At 37.3% G+C, this 21,402-nt stretch overlaps 1 protein-coding gene across 2 annotated transcripts; it reads left to right on the forward strand.

Annotated features, from left to right (window-relative positions):
- Positions 1-327: 327 nt before the first annotated feature.
- LOC120326978 (uncharacterized) lies at positions 328-12,924 on the forward strand. 2 transcript variants are annotated; one of them, XM_039393339.2, is made up of 12 exons: positions 328-587; positions 2,010-2,258; positions 2,683-2,748; positions 3,182-3,282; positions 4,033-4,141; positions 5,277-5,330; positions 5,776-5,901; positions 7,115-7,305; positions 7,731-7,761; positions 8,440-8,573; positions 10,783-10,957; positions 11,820-12,924. In XM_039393339.2, exons 1-12 carry the CDS (start codon positions 386-388, stop codon positions 12,101-12,103), a joined length of 1,722 nt encoding a protein of 573 aa, XP_039249273.2. In that variant the 5' UTR covers positions 328-385; the 3' UTR covers positions 12,104-12,924. The 2 variants fall into 2 exon arrangements, with proteins under 2 accessions (XP_039249273.2, XP_039249274.2); XM_039393340.2 differs by lacking the exon at positions 328-587 and adding an exon at positions 1,578-1,733.
- Positions 12,925-21,402: the final 8,478 nt, after the last annotated feature.

Raw genomic sequence — 21,402 nt, forward strand, 5'->3', positions numbered from 1 at the left:
CGGGCTCAAATCCCATGCTCCTACCTTACCCAAGGTGTATGTAATTAGGTTGGCAAAACCGAACCGGGGAGAATTTTGTCCTTCCAAAACAGTAGTAGATAAGACATCAATGGCTACTGTATGGGCCTTGTACTGAGCGAAAAACGTGAAAAATCACTCTGGACTGGCAACCCTGGAACAGATCTGTTATATTGCTGGATATACTGTAATATAAATTGTTAATAGTATATTGTAGCTCGCGTCTAAGTTTCGTTCACTTCTACGTGAGTTGGGCAGGAGACTTTACTTGAACAAATATTCATTAAATTTAATGACTTTAACAGGTACACATCAAATAAAAATTAGGATTACTACAATGTGATATAAAAGTAAAAATACTTTGGCAATGACTGAATACAGGGAATCCAAATTTCAACACCGAGGTGCGAGGCCCAGAAGAGTTCATAAGCAAGACTCTCAATTAGTAATCAATACACAGCGTCTTAGTTTGAAAAATCAAAGTCAGAAAAAATCCTACAATCGACCTATTGATGACGAAGAAATGAGCAAAATTTGCAACAAACTATCAGGAATGGGAGTCGAGAAAAGTAAGTTGAATTATTTGATTTATTTTGTTGTTACATCACTAATGTCACTGAATTATTGTTATGACTAGCGAAGTTGAATGATGTGCTTGACTTGTCTAAATCATTTACAGGCATTCTGTATTTCTGGTCGGCAGTGTCTGCTAACAACATAGGCATCATAGAAAACTAAAAATCGAATGCGAGATCTATTATCTTAGGTTGGCTATGCCTGATAACAAAATATTAATGTTATGGCCTGATGTTATGACTTTTTTTTTTTCAACAAGCCTAAACGGTGTTACAAAAAATGATGTCTATATATGTCAGAAAAATTATCAGTTATTCGTAAAATATTTTGTGAACATGAGTTTGAATAAAAAAGCTGACCAATTCAAACAGATTTCTAACTGGATATGGAGGGGAATACTTTACTGCCTGCTTGATATTTCGGCAAATTGTGTCGGTGACAAAAGAATATAATCTAAAACGGCATTTTTGAATTATAGAGCAATGAACATTTTCCGAAGTAGAGGGATTTTGCCTCTAATAAAATATTAGTATTATTTTACCAATTCATAGTTTAGATATTTTAAATAACGTAGTTTGTTCACCTTCCACCTCTGCTTTTCTAGAACATCGTGTGATTTTAAACGCTTATTTAAAGATTGTTGTTCGACTTAACTATGGAGATCGTTCATTCAAAAATCAACATTTTGTATTGGAGTGCCCCCCGAATACAACCACTGACAACTAGAATGAGCAAACTGCGGCCCGCATGCGTCGCACCAAAGCATATTGTTGGAAGAAGTTGTGAAAATTTCTTACAACTAACTTACGTAAAGTTCAGATTCATTTTCATTAAAATATCTAAATAATATCAATGTTTTTATTATTATTTCCGATTCAACTACGGTAGCCAACAAAAAGATAGAACTTCCCCAATGCGACCCTAAGCAGAATGGATTTTCTGAATGCGGCCCTTAAAGCAAAACGTTGACCGCCTCTGGCCTAAACTATATAGTGCGCTTTCGTACAGTTTTTCGTCTATCGAATGATTAACCAACGCCTAGAATTGTAATAACTATAAATATACATGAAAGCTTACCTGATAGTGGCAAAACAAACTGACCTTCAGAGTGTAGCAAGTATAGTGGCAAAACAAACAGGGTATTTGATTATATTCAAACAAATTGCATATATTAATATATACTTTCGGATTTCGATGGTAACTTAGAGTTCTGTGGAAACCCGGTTGAAAACCGCTGATCCACATCATGAAACATATTTGAAAGCCCACAAATAAAATCGAGTCAAATCGAACAATCGGATCGAAAAATGTGCTAGCGAGTGTCTGAATTCGAACGGTAGCTTCACGGTTAACACAGCAACCAAATTCAAATTGTTGCGTCACAGTTCTCATGATAATTTATATATCTACTGCAGGATGGAATCCGACTGGAACCTTCGGATCGAAATTTCGTCCTGAGCGAGATTTGGCCGTAGAGGAGGTGGGACAAATGATAAATTTGGACTCAGACGAGACGGGACGAATGAAGAAGCATTTTACAACAAAACTGCAATGCATTACAGCCATGACGCACTACGAATCTTACTCGTTGGAAGAATTACGTTTACTTGATTTTCTGGCAACTAGCAAAATGAGAGACGAAAATGACGAAGAAAAAATAAAATGTGAGAGAATTTTTTTCGTCGCTGTATCAAGGCAGGCACAGACGAGCAAACCACAGCCCAACTTCATAATAAAATTTGTGCACGAAAGTCAAAACGAAGTATTTTCACAGTATCAAATCTTTTGCAGTACCGACATTCTGACCATGACCACCATAGCGCTGAGATGCGATCAAAAAATCGCGACACGTTGTGTAATTTTAATTTTTGAAGACATCATCACACAAAATTTTAAAGTGAAAAACAAATCCCACAAAGCCCAGAGAAAAAATGAATGAAAGTAACAATAAAAAAACACATCTATATGTAGTATAAAGTGGGACTATGTGTTTTACTTGTGATTTGATATCACGGAATCTATTATATTGTCTCTCAAATTGAATATTCTCACTCAGCATAATTCATTCATATATTATATAATTTTTAGATTTAAGGAAAATTGGTCGAGAAAATCATCGATTTGAATCGCCAAAATTCATGCAAAAGGAATGCAGTAAGTGTAGATTGGGTGCTCCAGAAGTATGCGCACCAAGATGTTGCACAACCTGAATCTTGCCCTGTACACACATACTATGTTCAGGTTTTGCGCCATCTTGGTGCGCATACTTCAGGAGGTCCGTTGATTGTAATAATTATTTGTGTTGGGTCATTGACTACCCAATCTATCACACCCTTGGTGAGGTAACAAGCATGATATTCGAATCGGAGATGCACAGCTGTTGTTCTGACCGTATTGGCGTCAACTGCTCCAAGTCTTTCGTCAGCCCGTTTTCACTGACGCGCAATTTTACAGTACAGCTCTTTATATCGTCAAGACCTCCCGGAATTTTAGTAGTTGCCGCCGCTCAGAGATCAATCTTATACTTTCTTGGAGCAAATGATTCCCAAAAAAAGAATAATTCACATGCAATTTTTCATTTCATCAGAGCTGAAGTGTGCTTGGACATGCCCTGGTACTGGAACAGTTGACTTCGTTCCTGTGAGAGGATCAGAGAGTCTGGATGACGACAACAGTGGAATGATACAGGTATATGAGCACGTGGATTAAAAAAATGAGCTCTTTTGCTCTCTGTCGCTCTATTACATTAGCTATTAGATCGTACTCATGATTTTATCCCGAACCTACTTTGAATAATGCTCTATACCAGGGGTTTTTAAACTCTTTGTTGGAGCGAACTCCCAACCAAACATTACAAAGTCCCAAGAAGTTCCTGTGGGTACTCTCGAAGTATGTGTACCAGGTTAGGGTTGGGGCATAAGTTTATTCAGATATTTCCTATTTTAGTTCTATTACGAGTTCGGGGACTGTATGTGTTAGCCAAGTAGATATACCCCCTGCCCATAGGTTTCAGTCCTTTAACACAAACTGATGTAGAAAAGACGAGCCAAATCAGTTACCGCCATATTGATACACATACTTCTAGAGCCCCCCCTTTGGGATATTTAATTGTGTTTTACTATATGTATTGTATGAAATTATATTGGCATATCAAAATGGTCCTCAAATAGACTTTTGCACCGCGACAAAATTCAAATTACTCGCATGTGCTAGAATAAACGGAATCAAAAACTAGCTTCGCGGGCAGCACACCATTTAAAATTGGCAGTTCTCCGCGGATCGCACGATCTTTTTTATTGTGGACCGCATTTAGCACGCGGGCACGCTTAGGAAGTGATTTCAACATGGTTTTTTATTAATAGTACAACTTTCCCAATTTATTACAACTCGGTTAATAAAATTGGAGAATTCATTTTCATCTGACTAATGATACTTTAGGATGTAACAACAAAACATCAAATCATTACTGCAATGGAACAATACAGCAATAAATCATTGGAAGAGTTGAGACTTGAAGATTACTTACTTGGATTGGATCGTAAGAATGGTAAGTAGCGTTTATTTGTTCATTTCTTGTCTCCCAGACAGTGCAGTCAGAGATCAGTTTATTCCGATTCTTGATACGAATTAATTTTATAACTGATATCTGATCTGGCTTAAAATTCAATTGCAACCTCGGGTGAGACCTCTTGCCCGCCACTTCATCCGAGTGTAATTAATTACGCAGGCAATGGCATGTCGAACTCGAATTTAGATTACAACAATTTTATTCCGATAACCTTGACATTTGTGCCCTTTGTGCTTGAGTTCAGTGGCGTATCTAGGGTGTGGCAGCCATGACTCGTGCCATGGGCGCCGTTTGGACAGGGGCGCAAAAAAGGAGAAAAGTTTCAATCGTTAAATGTTTCAATAAAATAATTTCGAATTGGTAATACCTGAAACTCGTAGTTTTACTCAAATAATAACGTACAATTAACTCATTCCCATGAGAGTCATTGTAAATTGTGAACTAACTATCAAGGTGGGCGCATCTTCAAATTTTGCCATGGGCGCAATTTTATGTAGATACGCCACTGTTTAAGTTGTTCCACTTTCGCACAGCTCTGATTAAATTTTGACATCCGGATTTCGACTCCCAACTCCGGAAATTTATTGTTCGTGTTTCGACCCCGAAAAAATATAGAAGGCCACATTGAACCCTGAGTTCAGATTGCAATTATTGGTACTCCTGCCCATTCAATCCGTGTAAGTTAAAACTGATTCCAGGTTTGACCGTGAATTGAATTGCTGCAAGTTGGCGTAGTGGTTAAAGCGTTAGACTCGACTCCGATGGCATCGCAGGTTCAAATCTTGGGTTCAAATGCCACCTCACCCAGGGTGTAATAAATTGGGTAGGGGATGCTGAACCGAAATAATTCCGGTATTTTTACTAATATTCCCGGCAGTAGCTGCTTTCGCATAGCCTTGCTAGACTTAAAAAATAAGTTAACTATAATTATAACGCTTGACGTTACTATTCAATTTAAGTTGAAACATCCAACTCAATTTGGAAAGTGAAAAACCGCACTCGGCTCCACTAATACTAACGAAAACATCACACTCATTCCAACTTGCAGTTTTAGATTTCAACTACACATGCGAACTGCTCTTTCTTTCAAATAAAAAACTTAATTTTTTTTTAGTTTTAGTTTCTGATGACGAAGAAACTGGTGATTTTCCCGAAAGAGATTTTTCAGGTATTTATTGTTAACAATACGAATTTAGGTAGAGCAGGAGGGACGAACCCTTTTCGCTAGAAGGGTTACGCATATGTACAGCGGTGGGATTGGGCGAGTTCGCACGGGTTCACGAGAATCCAGTCCTGGAATGTTATGATATCCAGTGAGACTTTCTTGTTTTAGTTTGGCATGTTTTTTTGAAATGAAGAAATTTGTTTGTTAGTTCAATACAAAAAAATTTTAACGAACGATTACCGTCCACGGAAAATTACTTTTTAAACGAGTCGGATTTTGATGAGACGCGCAGCCTTCAAATGAACTGGCAATTTCGCAGTACGCTGTCGCTAATAGTCTGCAATTTTGCATGGATCGTAACAGTTTGCTGGAGTGTGGGCCTCAACTATCAGCAGAAATCCTTGACGCCTACCGGCTTTCTTCTTTATATCTTGAGTTCTCATTACAGGCGAATCATACAGGGCAGGCGAAGAAGAACTCGAAGATATCAGTATACGGTATGACGATGAAGTTTATGCGTTCGTCAAGCATGGCGGACATAAGATCCAAGCAAAAGGAAGAGTAAAATTTATTGGTGCGTATACGTAGAGTAATTATATAAAGCAGCGTTTTCCGGGTCTGGTATAGATCAGTACCAAATGTACTTCTAGTGGGCGTAGCATAACAACTTTTGCATATGTCAATCCTAACCCCCACCTGACTGCATCTTCCAAAAATAACGCCACTACGACATCATAGCAATGTAATAAGGCCTCAAAACTATATCAACTTTGTTTTGCTTGTAGCATTACTGATATTCTTTACCTATTTAGTATTATTGTAAAACGTATTTACGTACACAATATCCAATATTCAAACTGTGCTAAATCAAGTGTGCGAGTTGCGCATACTACAAGCTAATGACGTATTACCAGAGTTTGATGTATTGTCTGTAAGGATTGGACAGATCCAAATTAGGTAAAGGCGGGGATATATCGAAAAATGAAGGGAATTACCTGCTGATTACATTGCTGATTACTTATCGATTTTAATCGGTAAGTATGTTGATAGGTATTTGTCTGTCTGTCTGTCTGTCTGTCTGTTAGATGCACGCGATATCTCACGAAAGCGACATTGGACCTGCTCCAGATTTTTTATATGCATTCAACTATGTCGGACCAGAAGCCTAATGGTTTTAGATAAATTATGTCGTATAATTAGCGAGTTATTATTTAATTAGTGATGAGGCACAAGGTGTCACTATGGAGTAAGAGCGCTGTTTTGGGGATCCCCTAACCTTCGATCGATAAGTTCGGTCTCTGACCGATATTCTCGTTATTGTATCATTTGGGAAAAGAAATTTAGAGTTTATCACAGTGTAGTATTATCAATATGTTAACCAGTACCCATTTAGTAGTATAGTCACATCACACTAGAAGGCTCAGTGAAAGTTGCACATATTCCCAGCTAGGGGCATAGATAGAAAATTTCGAAGGGGGCAAGGGGGTTTTAAAATTTGTTATCGCCAAGTCAGACCGTATCAACTCCTGCCCCCGTTGCTATGCCCTTATTCACGGCTAATAATCAAGAAAACAAAGTTCATGCATCGTGAGGAGGATTGAAAAGTTCCATAATATGCAATGGGAGAGAAAAGGTCGGGAACTAATGCCTTAGCAATGTATGTTACTCCCGGAATCGTTTTTTTTTTCATAAAAAAGTGTTGGTTTTTGACATGTAAACCAATATTTTTCTGACGTCAAGGGTCGGTGAAACGTCCATTTAGTGACATACCTTTTTTCCATTTACAGGTCATTCTCCAACGCAAGTGTTTGGCGAACTTCATGTTGGCATCGAACTGGAAAAAAATGTCGGAGAGAGTGATGGAAGTTTTGACGAAATCCGTTTATTTAAAACTCTTCCATATCACGCAATTATCGTTCCTCTGCGTAAAGCGATTCCGGCTAAAGAATTTAACGAAATAATGGGCTCTGATGACGAGGTTTGTATTGCTATTTCGTAAGTTTTTGTAATATATCAGTGGCCGCTTGCACAGACAGCTATTTCGTGAGATTTTGCTCAAAGCAAGGCCACAAGCACTCATTTAGAATTGAAAGGCACCTAACCCCGGAATGCCCAGCGTTAACTCTGGCGTCGAAATTTGAGGATATAAAACGAAAGGACTATATACATATTTATTCGGGGGTAGAAGTTAGAAGACGGCTTATGTAATGTACGGCAAAACGCGGCCTCTCGCCTGCACATCTCAAAATGGTGGTGAGTTAGTTTTGAAATACTGGTATGAATCTATTTTTACTCAGGTGAAAATGCTAGGCAATACTTCCTCTTAATGTGAACATAAGTTTTTTTTAGAATAGTAACACATACACTGTATCATATAGATAATGGGATTTCTTTTTCTTTTAGATGGAGGACAACAATTCTCAACAAATTGCAGGTTCGACAGTTTCTTTGTATTGCTTTATTTGCCATTTAAAAAAAACAATTTATGGATTAAATTTATTCTCGGTTTGTTTTTCATTTCTTTGTATAATTCCAGGCATTTATTCTTTTTTGGGCACGAATGCTTTGATTTGAAATTTTGATCGTTTTGCCCATATTGAGAATCTATGTGATAGGCTATTCCATCAGGCCATTCCGTCGATATTTTCGACAAATCTGTTCCACATATGAGGCCTTACAGGTACCATTATGATATAATACAGTGATTGGACGTAGAATCGCTGGTTCTATACTCCTCATACCGTGTTTCCCGAAAATAAGAGCTAGTCTGAAAATAAAACCGCCGCTGAATTTTAAAAATGATTTTAATATCAGACCTTTTTTGCAAAAAATTCGCGCTATTGACGAGGTCTTATTTTAAATAAAAATGGATATCGGTTTTCATATTTTGTTTATTTGAAAATCTCGTAATTCCCTACTTTGTAATTTTGCTTTTGAAAATAAATGAAATCCCCTAAAATAGTGTTATTTTTTGAAAGAAAACTAAAATGAGACACTCTATTATCTTCCGGGAAACACGGTAATAGACATTTGACCTTCGGTGCTTATATATTCCGAGTATTCTTCTCTTGCTTCTCACTTATATTCTCATTTTATTGTTATTTATTTCCAGTCATTCCACACACCTGGGCTAGAATGAGTGCCAGGGATGCATATAAGAAAGTGATTCTGAACACAAGATCTCATGAATACAGAGTAACTGCTCATAAATTTATCTCTAGTGGAGGAAGTAAAAAGATTGTGAAGGTGAAAAATTCCATAGGAATCCATAGAAAATCCACATTGTTGGACACAGAGTGGGCCTGAATGAATTGTTTTGTTAATATGTTGTTGTTGTTGTTGTTTTTATTACTGGTATCCGTTTTCTTGTTGTTGTGAAAAATCTCTTCTGTTTTCAACTACTGGACCAGTGGTCCGCGAAGCATTTCCAGGGGATCCTCGATTAAATTAAGATTTTAGGAAATTATTTGCAGTTTAATATCGTTTTTTGTTTGTTTGTAATACGCTCGAACATTTGCTGCCCATGACAATGTGACAATAGCCTACAAAAACTATTTTGATTTATCTCCCGTAGACCTATTGTGACAAAGACTAGTTATGACATCACAATGATAAATACGAGAACGCAGCTACAGTGATTTCAAGGGCATGTGGTCACTGGTCACGTTCTCATTTGAAGAGAAGTAGCTAGTTGTTCTACAGCCAACGTGTAACAAAGGAGATTGTGTTGCTTACTAAAACTTAATCAGCATGGCTAAATCAAGAAGGTACTTGGAAAGTTATCTTGAAATGGGATTTACCTCAGTGTCAGAGGGTGGCAAGGAAAAACCGCAATGCGTTTTATGTTATGCTGTTCTCAGCAACGAAACCATCAGAGCTTAAGCATCACTTTCAGCACACACACCCAGAGCATACCCCAAAAAATATTTGTCAGAGTGACCCAGAAGGGTCCGCAAAGACAAAAAGGTTGAGCACTACTGCGGTATAAAAATTTTTTTGGGGGGGGGGGGGGGTATGTGTAAAGGTATGTGTAAACCACCGCAAGGTATGTGTAAACCACCAAAGGGGGTCGCGATCCAAAAAAGGTTGAGAATCATTGTACTAGACCAATCAGTGGTTAAAGATTGTTGTTGTCGCTAGAAGGGTTTTACTTTTTGCCCACTGTAGTGTGGCTGATCCAAAATATAGATACGCCGATGGCTTCGCTGCAGGGGAGGGCCATCCGCCCCGGGCAGCACCTTGTAGGGGGGCAGCAGGGGGGGGGGGGGGGGTCGCAAGGTATGTGTAAACCACCAAAGGGGGTCGTGATCCAAAAAAGGTTGGGAATCATTGTACCAGACCAATCAGTGGTTAAAGATTGTTGTTGTCGCTAGAAAGGTTTTACTTTTTGCCCACTGTAGTGTGGCTGATCCAAAATATAGAGCAGGGGTCGGCAAACTTTTGTCGTTCGCGGGCCAAAATTAAAAGTTGCAACTCATTGGCGGGCCGCACATATTTTAGAAAGGAATGGCCAATGAATCTCAATTTTCACACAGATTTCAGGTACATTTTAAGCAATGCGCGAAGACTGATCATTTGAATATTTCAAACCATTTGCACTCAGCATCAATTTTTTTTACATTTTGTTGCCATTTGTCTAATTATACTCAAATATAGGCTCATTAAACGAGTGATTGTGAATTATATACTTGTTGGGTTATAATATATTTTAGTGTCTCAAAACAAATTCTGTCACGTAAAGAATATAATCGTCAATACAGCTGTTTTGTTAATATAATTCAGTGAAGCGTCACGGGCCGGATTATATTGCACCGCAGGGCGTAGTCTGCCGACCCCTGGTCTGGAGACTGTGACCGATGTCGGAGGTCAAAAGATTATTCAACCAAGAATCGTTGGATCCAGAGTTTTACTTTGATAATTGAAACATCAAAATGTAAATTTATAACTTCTAAATTACGACCTTTAGTGAGCGTACACACATAAATAGACTTTTTTTGCTGATATTTTTTTATTACATATTTAACCAGATAGAGAGTTAGATTGAATTTTTCATTTTATTTTTAACCCAGAATCGAACTTGAAAGCCAAAGTTTATTATTGATGCCCTAAAAGAGGACTCTGATAATTCATTCTGGTACTCCCAAAGTATGTGAACCAAGATGGCGGACACCGAAACGTAGTATGTTTATTAGGTTAGAGTTAGGTCATCATTTTGTTTCAATTTCCCTTATTTTAGTTCTATTACAAGTTCGGGAACTAGTGAAGTGACATCCGTAGTATTTGTACCTGAAATTATTGCCTTACCTCAACCTGGTACACATACTACGTTCCGGTGTCCGTCATATTGGTTCATATTGTTAATATTACGGGATTCCATTTTTTTTTCAATTCGTATTCATTGAAGCGCTATGAAGGAGTAAAGTAATACTTCGTTTTTTTAATTTCCTTCGTCTAGATCGAGCGTATTCAAAATGAAAATTTATACCACCAATACATGGCAAAGAAATCAGAAGTAGCAAAGAAAATGATTTCCAGTGGGAGACAAGTTGAAAGGAAATTATTTCACGGAACCGATGAAGATGAGAAGATAATGCTACATGGATTCGACAGAAGTTTCGCCGGAAAAAATGGTATCACTATTTTCTGGATATTCATAATATAGTGTATGGTACATGATCAAAACAGGATGTCCCAGAAATGTCGTGTCTCACTTGTCCTACGTATCCTACGTGCCCCACTTATTCCACTTCGTTTTTCCATATTTGAAGTGTATCTTGATATTTATATTATAGTTCACTATAAATAACCAAAACCCTTATGCAACATTTATCTAATTTTGTTGTACGATGATAACTTCACCCGGATTTATTTATATCTATATTTGAGTGTTTTTGAGTTTGGTTGGTCTTATCACTTCCTTTTTGGTCTTTACCATAATCCTGCATTACCTAACTATTTTGATATCATGAATTATCTTATGCATGCAAAAGTCTTTGATTCTCCTCTCTAATCTTTCTGTGAACTATCCAGGACCTAAGGTTGAGAACCATTTTATAACAATAATATTGGGGTGTAAAAATTATTGACCCCCAACCTAATCATTCTGTGGATCCCCGGGGGGTTCAGGAACCCCAGGTTTGGAACCACTATAATATAATATTGTGGAACTCTTATTCGTATCCCTCGTGCACTCGAAACATACTGCGGCGGTTTGGCGCCTCGTTATAAGCGTTAGGAATACATTTGCCACCGCAACTCTGACACGCAACTCTGCGCGGGTTCGCAAGTTTGGATCCAATGCGGAGTAAATTATATTCGAGAGTATTGCTGGACTCCTCGCCGCCGTAGGGTGGTTCACGTAACCGCTGGTCGGTTACGGTTTCCTCCACCATCAAGTCCATGCATCTAAATACAAATGACTGGCTAACCAATGCCATTCCCGACTTGGACCGATAATCAGCAATGTCTAATAAACTGTATGCTTTATTCTAGCTACTGTATTCGGACGGGGAGTATACTTTGCAACTACTGCTCAATATTCGGACAACTACGCCCCACCAAATCAGCTTGGGCACCGAAGAGTATTTCTCGCAGATGTAATTACGGGGAACTATTGTCAGGGCAACAGTTCTTTGATTACTCCGCCAATGAGAAAGAGTGGAATTAAAAACGACTTATACGACAGTGTTGTAAACAACGAGCAATCTCCTACTATTTTCGTGATTTTCAAAGATGCTAGTGCTTATCCAACACACTTGATTACATATTCATCTTAATTTGCAAATCTAAAAATGATCAACAAGAAAACAAAGGACAAACACATGTAAACAAAAACCGTCGTTGAAGACGATTTTGCTAAAATCAGTTCACGGAAAATCCGCGTTGGCGCAATTTCAAGTTCTGCTCAATTCGTCACATAAGTTTGACAATAGGAAAACGATTTAGGAAATCGTTCCAGAGGCCTATCTGTGTCTGATGATGCCTATTTATCCTTTCCTTCCCAGCAAAAATCAATGGCAAAGAGTTGTCGTCAAATTACATCGCATTCATCAAAACAGTGATCTCTTACACATTAAAGTCCGAAGTCTATATGCGGGTGCTAAAAACCCATGGTTTAGGGTTAGTATGGGTTCAAATATCCGTAAAACAAAAAAATGTCCATAGGTGAAATAGTATGCAGGTGCAATTGTCGTGGGTTCAAATGTACGTGGGTTCAAATGTAATGGAACCAATCCTATTAACTGCGAATGTTATATCAATTTTGTCGTATGCTCCTTTGAAAAATATTTAACTGTCGTGACTCCACCTCCATCCAAGCAAGTATAACTTCAACTAATTTGCATATCACTACTAATTTGCATATTACCTCTTAGCGGATGCAAATATCGTAAAGTACAATAGCTTTTACTTCATGCTTCATTTATTCGCCACCCGCGTTTCTCATGCAAATGTACATTTATCGATTTTGTAGAATAGTTTATTCAATAAAATAAGATCAGCTTTGTCTTGTTTTTTAACGTGAACTTGGACTGAGGATGATTTTCGACAGTTGGCCACTGTATAACCAACAAAGTTCTTCCTGTTCTGAAAAATGATGGAAAGTCAACAAAAACCACAAACCGTACATAACACCTGGATAAATCAAGCTTTATCGCACTGTGTATTCGAGGTGTCGATGGGCACGCCACCCAAAAGTGGTTGGTAAAAGGTAATACATTATAAAGGGTGTCCATAAAGACCCTTTACAATTTCAATTTTGTTATGAAGTCAGTTCTCAATAGATATTAGCCAGGCTTGTTGTTTTTTAATCAGTAATTGTTCAAGTATTTTAGTTTATGTAATACATCTGTGAGATTAAAAACCAACAAACTTGGTTAAGATATATTGAGAACTGACTTCATAACAAAATTGAATTTTTAAAGATATATTATGGACACCCTGTATGTCAATGTAATACTTGTTATTGAAATACAGTTCATATCATTAGGTAATCAATTCATACCTGAGCAAGCTGTATTATATACATTGCACGTTCGAAGTCGAAAAAGGAATGTTTAAAAATTTATGAAATCGTCTTCTGATCAAGATGTTTTGCTGATTTCCAATCGCCAAGAGAGGAAACACAGTACTTTTATCAATTCCCGCAACAGGAAGATATCTCAAACCTGCTTTAACGAACCTCAGTGGGAGTTCCAGCAGATGTTGAGGTCACAGTTGATTTCTTTTTGTGTATTCTTTGAACAGTTACCGCGTCAGGAAGAGATCTCTAACGTGCTTTGAACAATGTTAATAAAACTTAACAGCAGATGCTTTTGTGTCTTGCTATTCCTTTCATGTTTTATATTTGCACGGGTGAATACCTTCAAATTGAAATTAATTCCGGAGACAGAAATTGATTGAAATAGGCTTGTTCTGTACCCACGACTATGATTTCAAAGAAGAATAAATATTATCAGTGGAAACCTGCAGAGCCTTGTTCAAATTGAATGCGTAAAAAGGTTGTTCAAAACAATAGAAAGATAATTGCTTTTCTGTTTTAAAAGGAATTTTGTGTGTGCGGCAGAGGGTAGTGTATTGAATCGAAGTCAATTCAGAGACTTATTTATGGAAATTGGAACATTTCTTGAACTCTATTGACTTTATTATTGATCTGTATTAACTAATATGAGTCTCATGAAAGACTTTCATTCAAACAAGGCTCTAGAACAGGGGTTCTCAAGTGTCCCGGAGCCCTAATGAGGTTGATTATTATTCACGGAGCCCCACAATGAATTTTAAAAATTGAACAAATAAAAAAACACCCAGCGATTATTGTTCCCAAGTAAGTTACAATTACTTTACTTAATTTAAATGCTAAACCTTTTTAATAGGGTTCATGTAATACAGTCCATAAATAAATCCAAATTTCACAAATAAATTCTATACAAATAAGTCTGTAAATTTGACACTAGATAAACATAATAATGAATTTTGGGTCGAACCTCCTTCCTTTTAATAAAAATCGCTAAACACGTGCTCAAATTTGTCGAATTCTCTAAATGGCTGTAAACTGCCACTCAATCAGTCATTACTTATCAATTTTAATCGGTAAGTATGTTGATAGGTATTTGTCTGTCTGTATGTCTGTTTGTCTGTTAGATGCACGCGATATCTCACGAAAGCGAGATTGAATATGCTCCAGATTTCGCATGTGCATTCATCTTATCTCGGACCAGAAGCCTATTGATTTTTGGCGAGTTATGTCGTATAATTAGCGAGTTATCAATTAATTAGTGATGGGACACAAGGTGTCACTGTGGAGTAAGAGCGCTGTTTTGGGGATCCCCTAACCTTTGATCTATAAGTCTTCGGCCTTTGACCGATATTCTCGTGATTATGATTTAATCGGGACGGGCACAAATATATTCAAATATAACAAACTAACGATCGATAGTAGGTACTGTCTTTTGTGCGCAGACCGACATTGCTTCTAATATTGTATAATAACAGCGTTGTTCAGGATATACGGTAGTTCACAACAACTTCGTTCACTTGACTTTGTTCCAGTGATTTTCATTGTAGAAATGAATTTTATATTCTCGTAAGTAGACGCAACCGCAGGTTACATTGAACACAATTAAGGCATTTTAAATATGCCCGCATCGGTCATGGATTGTGCAATCGTGAATCGTACTCGTGGAGATTTTAACGCCGACCTGGGGATTTTTTCAATGGCGATATATTGCTTAGAAATATTTTTGAGTGCTGAATGATCAACTCAAACTTGACGAATCCCGAGATTGCAAAATACGATTCCAATCCATTTATAGTTGGCTGTTTAACACTCATTTTATATTAATGAGGAGATGATATTCTTTCATTTTAGTAATCGTAACAGTAATCTCGACTTAACGGCAAGTAACGATGAGCACCATCAAATTATTATGACAATACATTTTAAATGCTCGCATCGGAAGGGAATTTTACGTAACAGAAAACTCGTTATCCGCTTGAAAAGTCCATTTTTGACGAGTGCCGTAATTGCGAAAAATGTTGCGCGGGGATTTCCGATTCTCATTTTGACATCCCTTCCAATTTGAAATATCTTAGCTGTGCTACTGTTTATAATGTCATATTTGGATTACCACCTCGTTGCCATATTTCGATGTTACTGTTGTCAAATTTTAATGCTGTTACTGCTTTTTTAAGCAGTTACAAAATTATCTAAGTCAGTATTTTAAGTAATCGAATAGCTCACGGAGCCCCTAGGTTTCTGTCGCGGATCCCTGGGGCTCCGTACGGAACACTTTGAGAATCTATGCTCTAGAGCAGAGGGGGGGGGGGTCGTGTTTTTTGAGCCAGGGGCCAAAATTTGCCCACCTAGACTGGCGGGCCATGTATGCGTGACGTAAAAAGTTATATTTTATGATTAATATTTACAGTGTTACAAAAGCAAAATTCGGAAACAACCAGTCTTTTGCCAAAACTTAATTTAAAAGCAATCTCAACAAATTCCTTGGGCTTTTTTTTTTAGCTGAAACATCAAAATTTGGTTTTATTTTTTTTGGTGGCAGCATCAGGCGGGCCAGATTAAATTACCAACGGGCCGGATTTGGCCCGCGGGTCGTAGTTTGTCCATGTCAGCTCTAGAGTCTAGACAAGCTATCACTTATAGTATCTTGTATGTTTTGGCAGGACAGAAATTTCTCTTGTTACTTATCGATCTTTAGATATTAGGTATTTGTCTGTTCGTCTGTTAGATGCACGCGATATCTCACGAAGGCGGGGTTGAATCTGCTCCAAATTTTGCATGTGCATTTATCATATCTCGGACCAGAAGCCTATTGTTTTTGGATGATTCATGTTATATAATTAGCGCGAGTTATCAATTAATTAGTGACGGGACACGCGGTGTCATTATAGAGTCATGAATCGAAACCGCAGTTTCGATCGATAAGTCTTCGGTCTTCGACCGATATTCTCGTTTTTCTCATTGTTTAGTAAACCCGAGGTGAAGTTTTACAAAATGGAACAGTTTATCAAGACTTTATAAATGCGCTATGAACAAGGCTCCAATCAAGCAACCATTCATACACAAAAACCTACAAGATTTAGAAGCAAAAGAATCTTTCTGGGTTTTGTTTGTAGTGTTTCCAATGTCGTATATTTTTGAGGGTGGTATATTTTTCAAATCAAGTATAACGATTTAGCGTTCTCGTACCCGCTTTTTAGACCCGCAAGACTTTTGATATCCCACGTTTTTCTGCCTCCGTTTTTTATTAGACCTTCGAAACACTTGGAAATCAACTTGACAATCAGAAATGCCAGACCTTCCCATTAGAAAATTTCTGACTGAAGGTTAAATAATAGTGGCGACTTGTACAAAGCCGTGTTCGGAAAAAAAGACAGTATGTGCCAAAACAACAGGTGTTCCAGAAGTATGTGTACCAAAACGGAGGTAACTAATTTGGTTCACCTACTCTACATCAAGTTGTGTAAAGGGACTGAAACCTATGGGCAGGGGGTATACACTTGGCTAACACAGACAGTCCCCGGACTCGTAATAGAACTAAAATAAGAAAAATCGAAATAAAATTATGGCCTAATCCTAACCTGGTACACATACTACGAGAGTACCAAACGACACGCTGCGGGAAATTGCTTTACCAATATGCACCCTTGGTGATCTCAATGCAAAGTGCTTTTGCTAAACCATTTTCTATTGGCTGCGGTTTCATAATTTCCTTTTGATCGTATACTTGACTTTCATTACGTCGTTCGCGGATTGAAAATTAGCTGTTGACGCTGAATTCAAGGATTTGTGACCCGCGGCGGATTTTGTTTAATCGAGCCTCTCAATTGTATCCAAAAACGTCATTTTTATCTATATATATATTTCCTAAAAAGATTATCTGTTGTAAGTATTTAAGCTAAACAGAACAGTTTCGTATAGTTTCGCTTATTTTTCGAATCTTTTGTAATTATTCCAGGGGAAGGAAAGGAAATAACAAGGCATAATCATTTTGAAAACAACAATACTGTTCAGTATTCAGTAATTTATTTTGTCACCACACTGAAAATACACATTGTGCATATACAAAATGAAGTGAAAATAAGAAAAATTGCATTTCAGGATCACTGGTTGTTGAGCAGCGACACCTGGAACAGTATTGATATGAAAATAGATATATATATATATATATATATACAGCTATCCATCCAGTTGATATTTTGTCTTGGATGATTCGGGAATCGGCAAACGATATACGATTACATAAACTAAAATGCGACGACGAAGAATCCTTTTACAAACTATTGCCAACGACAGGTTTCATGCTTGCATATTCAAGCGAGATAATCCGCAGTGCCAGGAGAGCGTAATTCTAACGCTAAGTTAAATGTAATTGATATTGGATTAAGAAGGCTTGTGTACACGGGAGCTCTAAACAACAAGGCCTACGCGCCACAGCTAATTATAAACGCTTAACGGGCACGAAATGAACCTGAAAAGTTTTGCTGTTGTTGTGAAATAAATCGGTTTTTTCTATTGAACCAATTGCTTTAACATTTTCCTAATGCTTGTTGTGTTCGCTAGAAGGTTATTTAATTTATTTAATCTTGAAAATATCTGTGGGCTCCATAGGATTTATTTTCTACTTTAAATATTTGTATGATGACGTATTTAAAATTAAAAATTCTGTACCGTGGTTCCGTGATCACAAAGATTTGATACCACTTTGTTTCGGCTTTCGTGTCCACATATTTGAGCATTGCTCTCTTGTTTTGAAATTGTGAGCGTTTGAAACCTCAATTTAAAATCTGTTTTTACTTTACTCTTATCTTGCACTGCGCCTGTATCGTTTTCAACATTGATTTAAAGACAATCTACAAAAGAATTGTATTTTCAGAACGTGCTGTCTGACCCGGTCTAACCTGTACAGACAGTTTAATTTATTTAGTACTTTGCGACTGCGTGTAAGTTTGTAATCTATAATCCGATTTATCGGCGAAATTGTTTTGTGCTTAGCTGCTGAACAATTTGGAATGTACAGTTGTAGACTAAGGATTTAAGGATTAAGGTGAACTAAAGCTTTGTGGTTAGTGTTGTGGTATCAAGCGGTATCGCACGTTCAATGCTGTGTTAAGGCAAAGACAAACTTTTTAATTAGAATATGCAATTCAAGAGTCCTGCTGCACACTAACACAAATATATTTCTGTAACGTTTCGTCTGACCAAAATCAGACTTCCTCAGACAAGCAGTTTACAACAATCGTGGTAATTGATTGTTGTAAACTGCTTGTCTGGAAAAGTCTGATTTTCGTCAGACGAAACGTTACAGAAATATATTTGTGTTAGTGTGCAGCAGGACTCTTGAATTGCATATTATGGTATTTTATTCCTGCTACAGCATCCTTGCATTACATGCATACGGATCCACTAGCGCAAAGGCATAGAGAAAGGATTGGGAGTTAGTCTCGCGCAACCTCTACTGATCGTTTTTAATTAGAATTTAGGTTTTGCTTAGATGCATCTCAAATCTCATCAAAATGTTATTATACGTTGTAGTTGTACTAATGTCTCTACTTTGTATTTTTCTAATGCAGGGGTTTTCAACCTTTAATACAGCAGGGCCAGATACAAATAATTGAATGAAACCGCGGGCGGCACCTTCATTCAACATATGCTTTCTAGTAGTTGCAGGCACAAAACTTTTGGTTATTGAACTTATGCGTTGTTTGGTTTGCAAAAGCTAGTTGTTAGGGCATTGTAACGTCATAGGCTTAGATAATGGACTCAGGTATAGGCTTTGCAACGTGAAGATATTGAAATTAATCGCATGTACTAGATTAAACTAAATTAAAAACTCGTTTCACGGGCCGCCGAGGGTCGTACAATTTTTTCTTGTTGGCTGCATTTGGCCCGCGGGCCGCAGGTTGTACACCCCCGTTATAAACTATCAAAAAACAGTGAGAGTTGCGCATTATGAAAGCTAAAAAAATTTCAAGATTAAACAATTAACGGAAGCAGAGTATTAATGCACACTAAGAGAGGAAAAAAATAGGTCCAAGTAGAAAAAGTGAGAAATAGATAAGAAATAAAAGGTTGCAAAACACTAGTATAATCATTTACTAGAATAGCAGAAACAAACTATAACGGTCGATCAAAAAGCCAGTAACCCAGTGCCTTTCACGTCTGCTTGGTTTGTGTGTTACTCGGTGTCATGGAATTGTCGTCATTGATTATAGAGAAAACACGTTAGTCGGTACTCCCATAGGGTGTGTAACAGGTTATGGTTAGGTTAGGTCATAATTTTATTCCCTATTTTGATTCTATTACGGAAGCCTATGGGCAGGAGGTATAATCACTTGGCTAACAAAGTCCTCGAGCTAGTAATAGAACTCAAATAAGGAAAACCGGAATACACTTATGATCTAACACTAACTTGGTACACATACTACGGTAGTATGTGTAGATGCATGTAAATTTTACCATTTTCATCTTAGCCTGGTATAGTCTGGCAAACCCCTTTGTTCAACGACAAGGAAGTAGCGTAAAGCGATTGACAGGTCATTAATATTAAATCAGGCCGTCAATGAGATATTGTCAAAATATTTATGCTTAATAAAATCTCTGTGCCCTCTTGACTTACTCTGGGGACTGGGACTTGTATGTCTAAGTTCTACATGACAATTGGTATTTTAGTGACCTTAAATGGCTTTATAATTAGATTAATGTGGCTTGGGATTATTGCCGTATATTAGGTACCGGTGCCGTGAACAAATGTCACAGATCATTTTGTAACTTTTTTGTTTTGTTGTCAAACTTATTCTACTTAAAATTCCGAATACCTGATGGTTTTGTTCTACTCATATTTTAAAATAAAATTTATTCCCTCTTCATGATTGGTTTGGTCGAGTTACTTGAATTCATAATTTTTTACGTCTTAGTATTACGGAATAATAATTTATTCACCTTCTTTTATGGATAATACCGCAGTAATGGATTAAACGAAAATCATTTCTTGTATTGAAAATCGGTACACCCGTGGTATGTGTTAGGGTTAGGCCATAATTTTATTTCAACTTTAGTTCTATTACGAGTCTGTGTTAGCCAAACGAATACACCCCCTGCCCATAGGCTTCGTTCCCTTTATACAACTTGATGTAAAGTAGGCGAACAAAATTAGTTACCCCCATATTAGTACACATACTTCTGGAGCTCTAAAAAATCGAACTCCCAAGGGAATAGTAATGGAGCGGAACTTTACAACATGTTTTTGTTGATTAACATCGCAAATGCATGTTGTCTGATAAAATATCATGCTGACTATGTTATTTCCACTTGGGAATACATAAACAGCAACAAAATACAGAAAAATTAATTGCAGAATCACAGTAGCTGTAATTCAATCTAAAGAGAGTTTGGTTACGCGCCTTTCCGCCAGAAACATTTATATTGGGTCGTGATATTTTACTGGGTCAAATACCATCGAAAACAAAAACGGTGACAACCAATATACAGCAAAATAGAACCAGAAAAATTATTTCCGATTCCACAACAACTGTTTATTTTATTCTTAAGATAGCTTCGTTGCCATTGTTTCACCAGAACCATCGTTATTGGGCGTGATAAAAGTGCTATCGTGATATTTTACTAGGCCAACTACCATCGAAAACAAAAACGGTGACAACCAAAATACATTTACATTACTATGTTGTCGTTATCGGTTTAAATACGCTTTTCAAATAAAAGCCACCTAAGATATGATCAAATAAATTCAGTATAGACAATGTCGAACGGAAAGACTCGTTTTATAAGGTTGGGATTCATCAACTAAAAGAAGAAAATATACTGTACATATAAAATACCGCAAAAAAGAACCAGGAAAATTATTTTCGAAATGACAGTAACTCTTCAATTTACTTTAAAGATAGTTTAGTTGCCGCCTTTGTACCAGAAGCATCGTTATTTGGCGTGATAAAAGTGCTATCGTGATATTTACTGGGCCAAATACCATCGAAAATACAAACATTAACAGCCAAAATACGTGAAACTGATTCTCAATCCGCAGTAATTAAAAATTTTCGGCAAATT

Source organism: Styela clava, chromosome 4 (genome assembly GCF_964204865.1).
Source record: "Styela clava chromosome 4, kaStyClav1.hap1.2, whole genome shotgun sequence".
NCBI lineage: Eukaryota > Metazoa > Chordata > Ascidiacea > Stolidobranchia > Styelidae > Styela > Styela clava.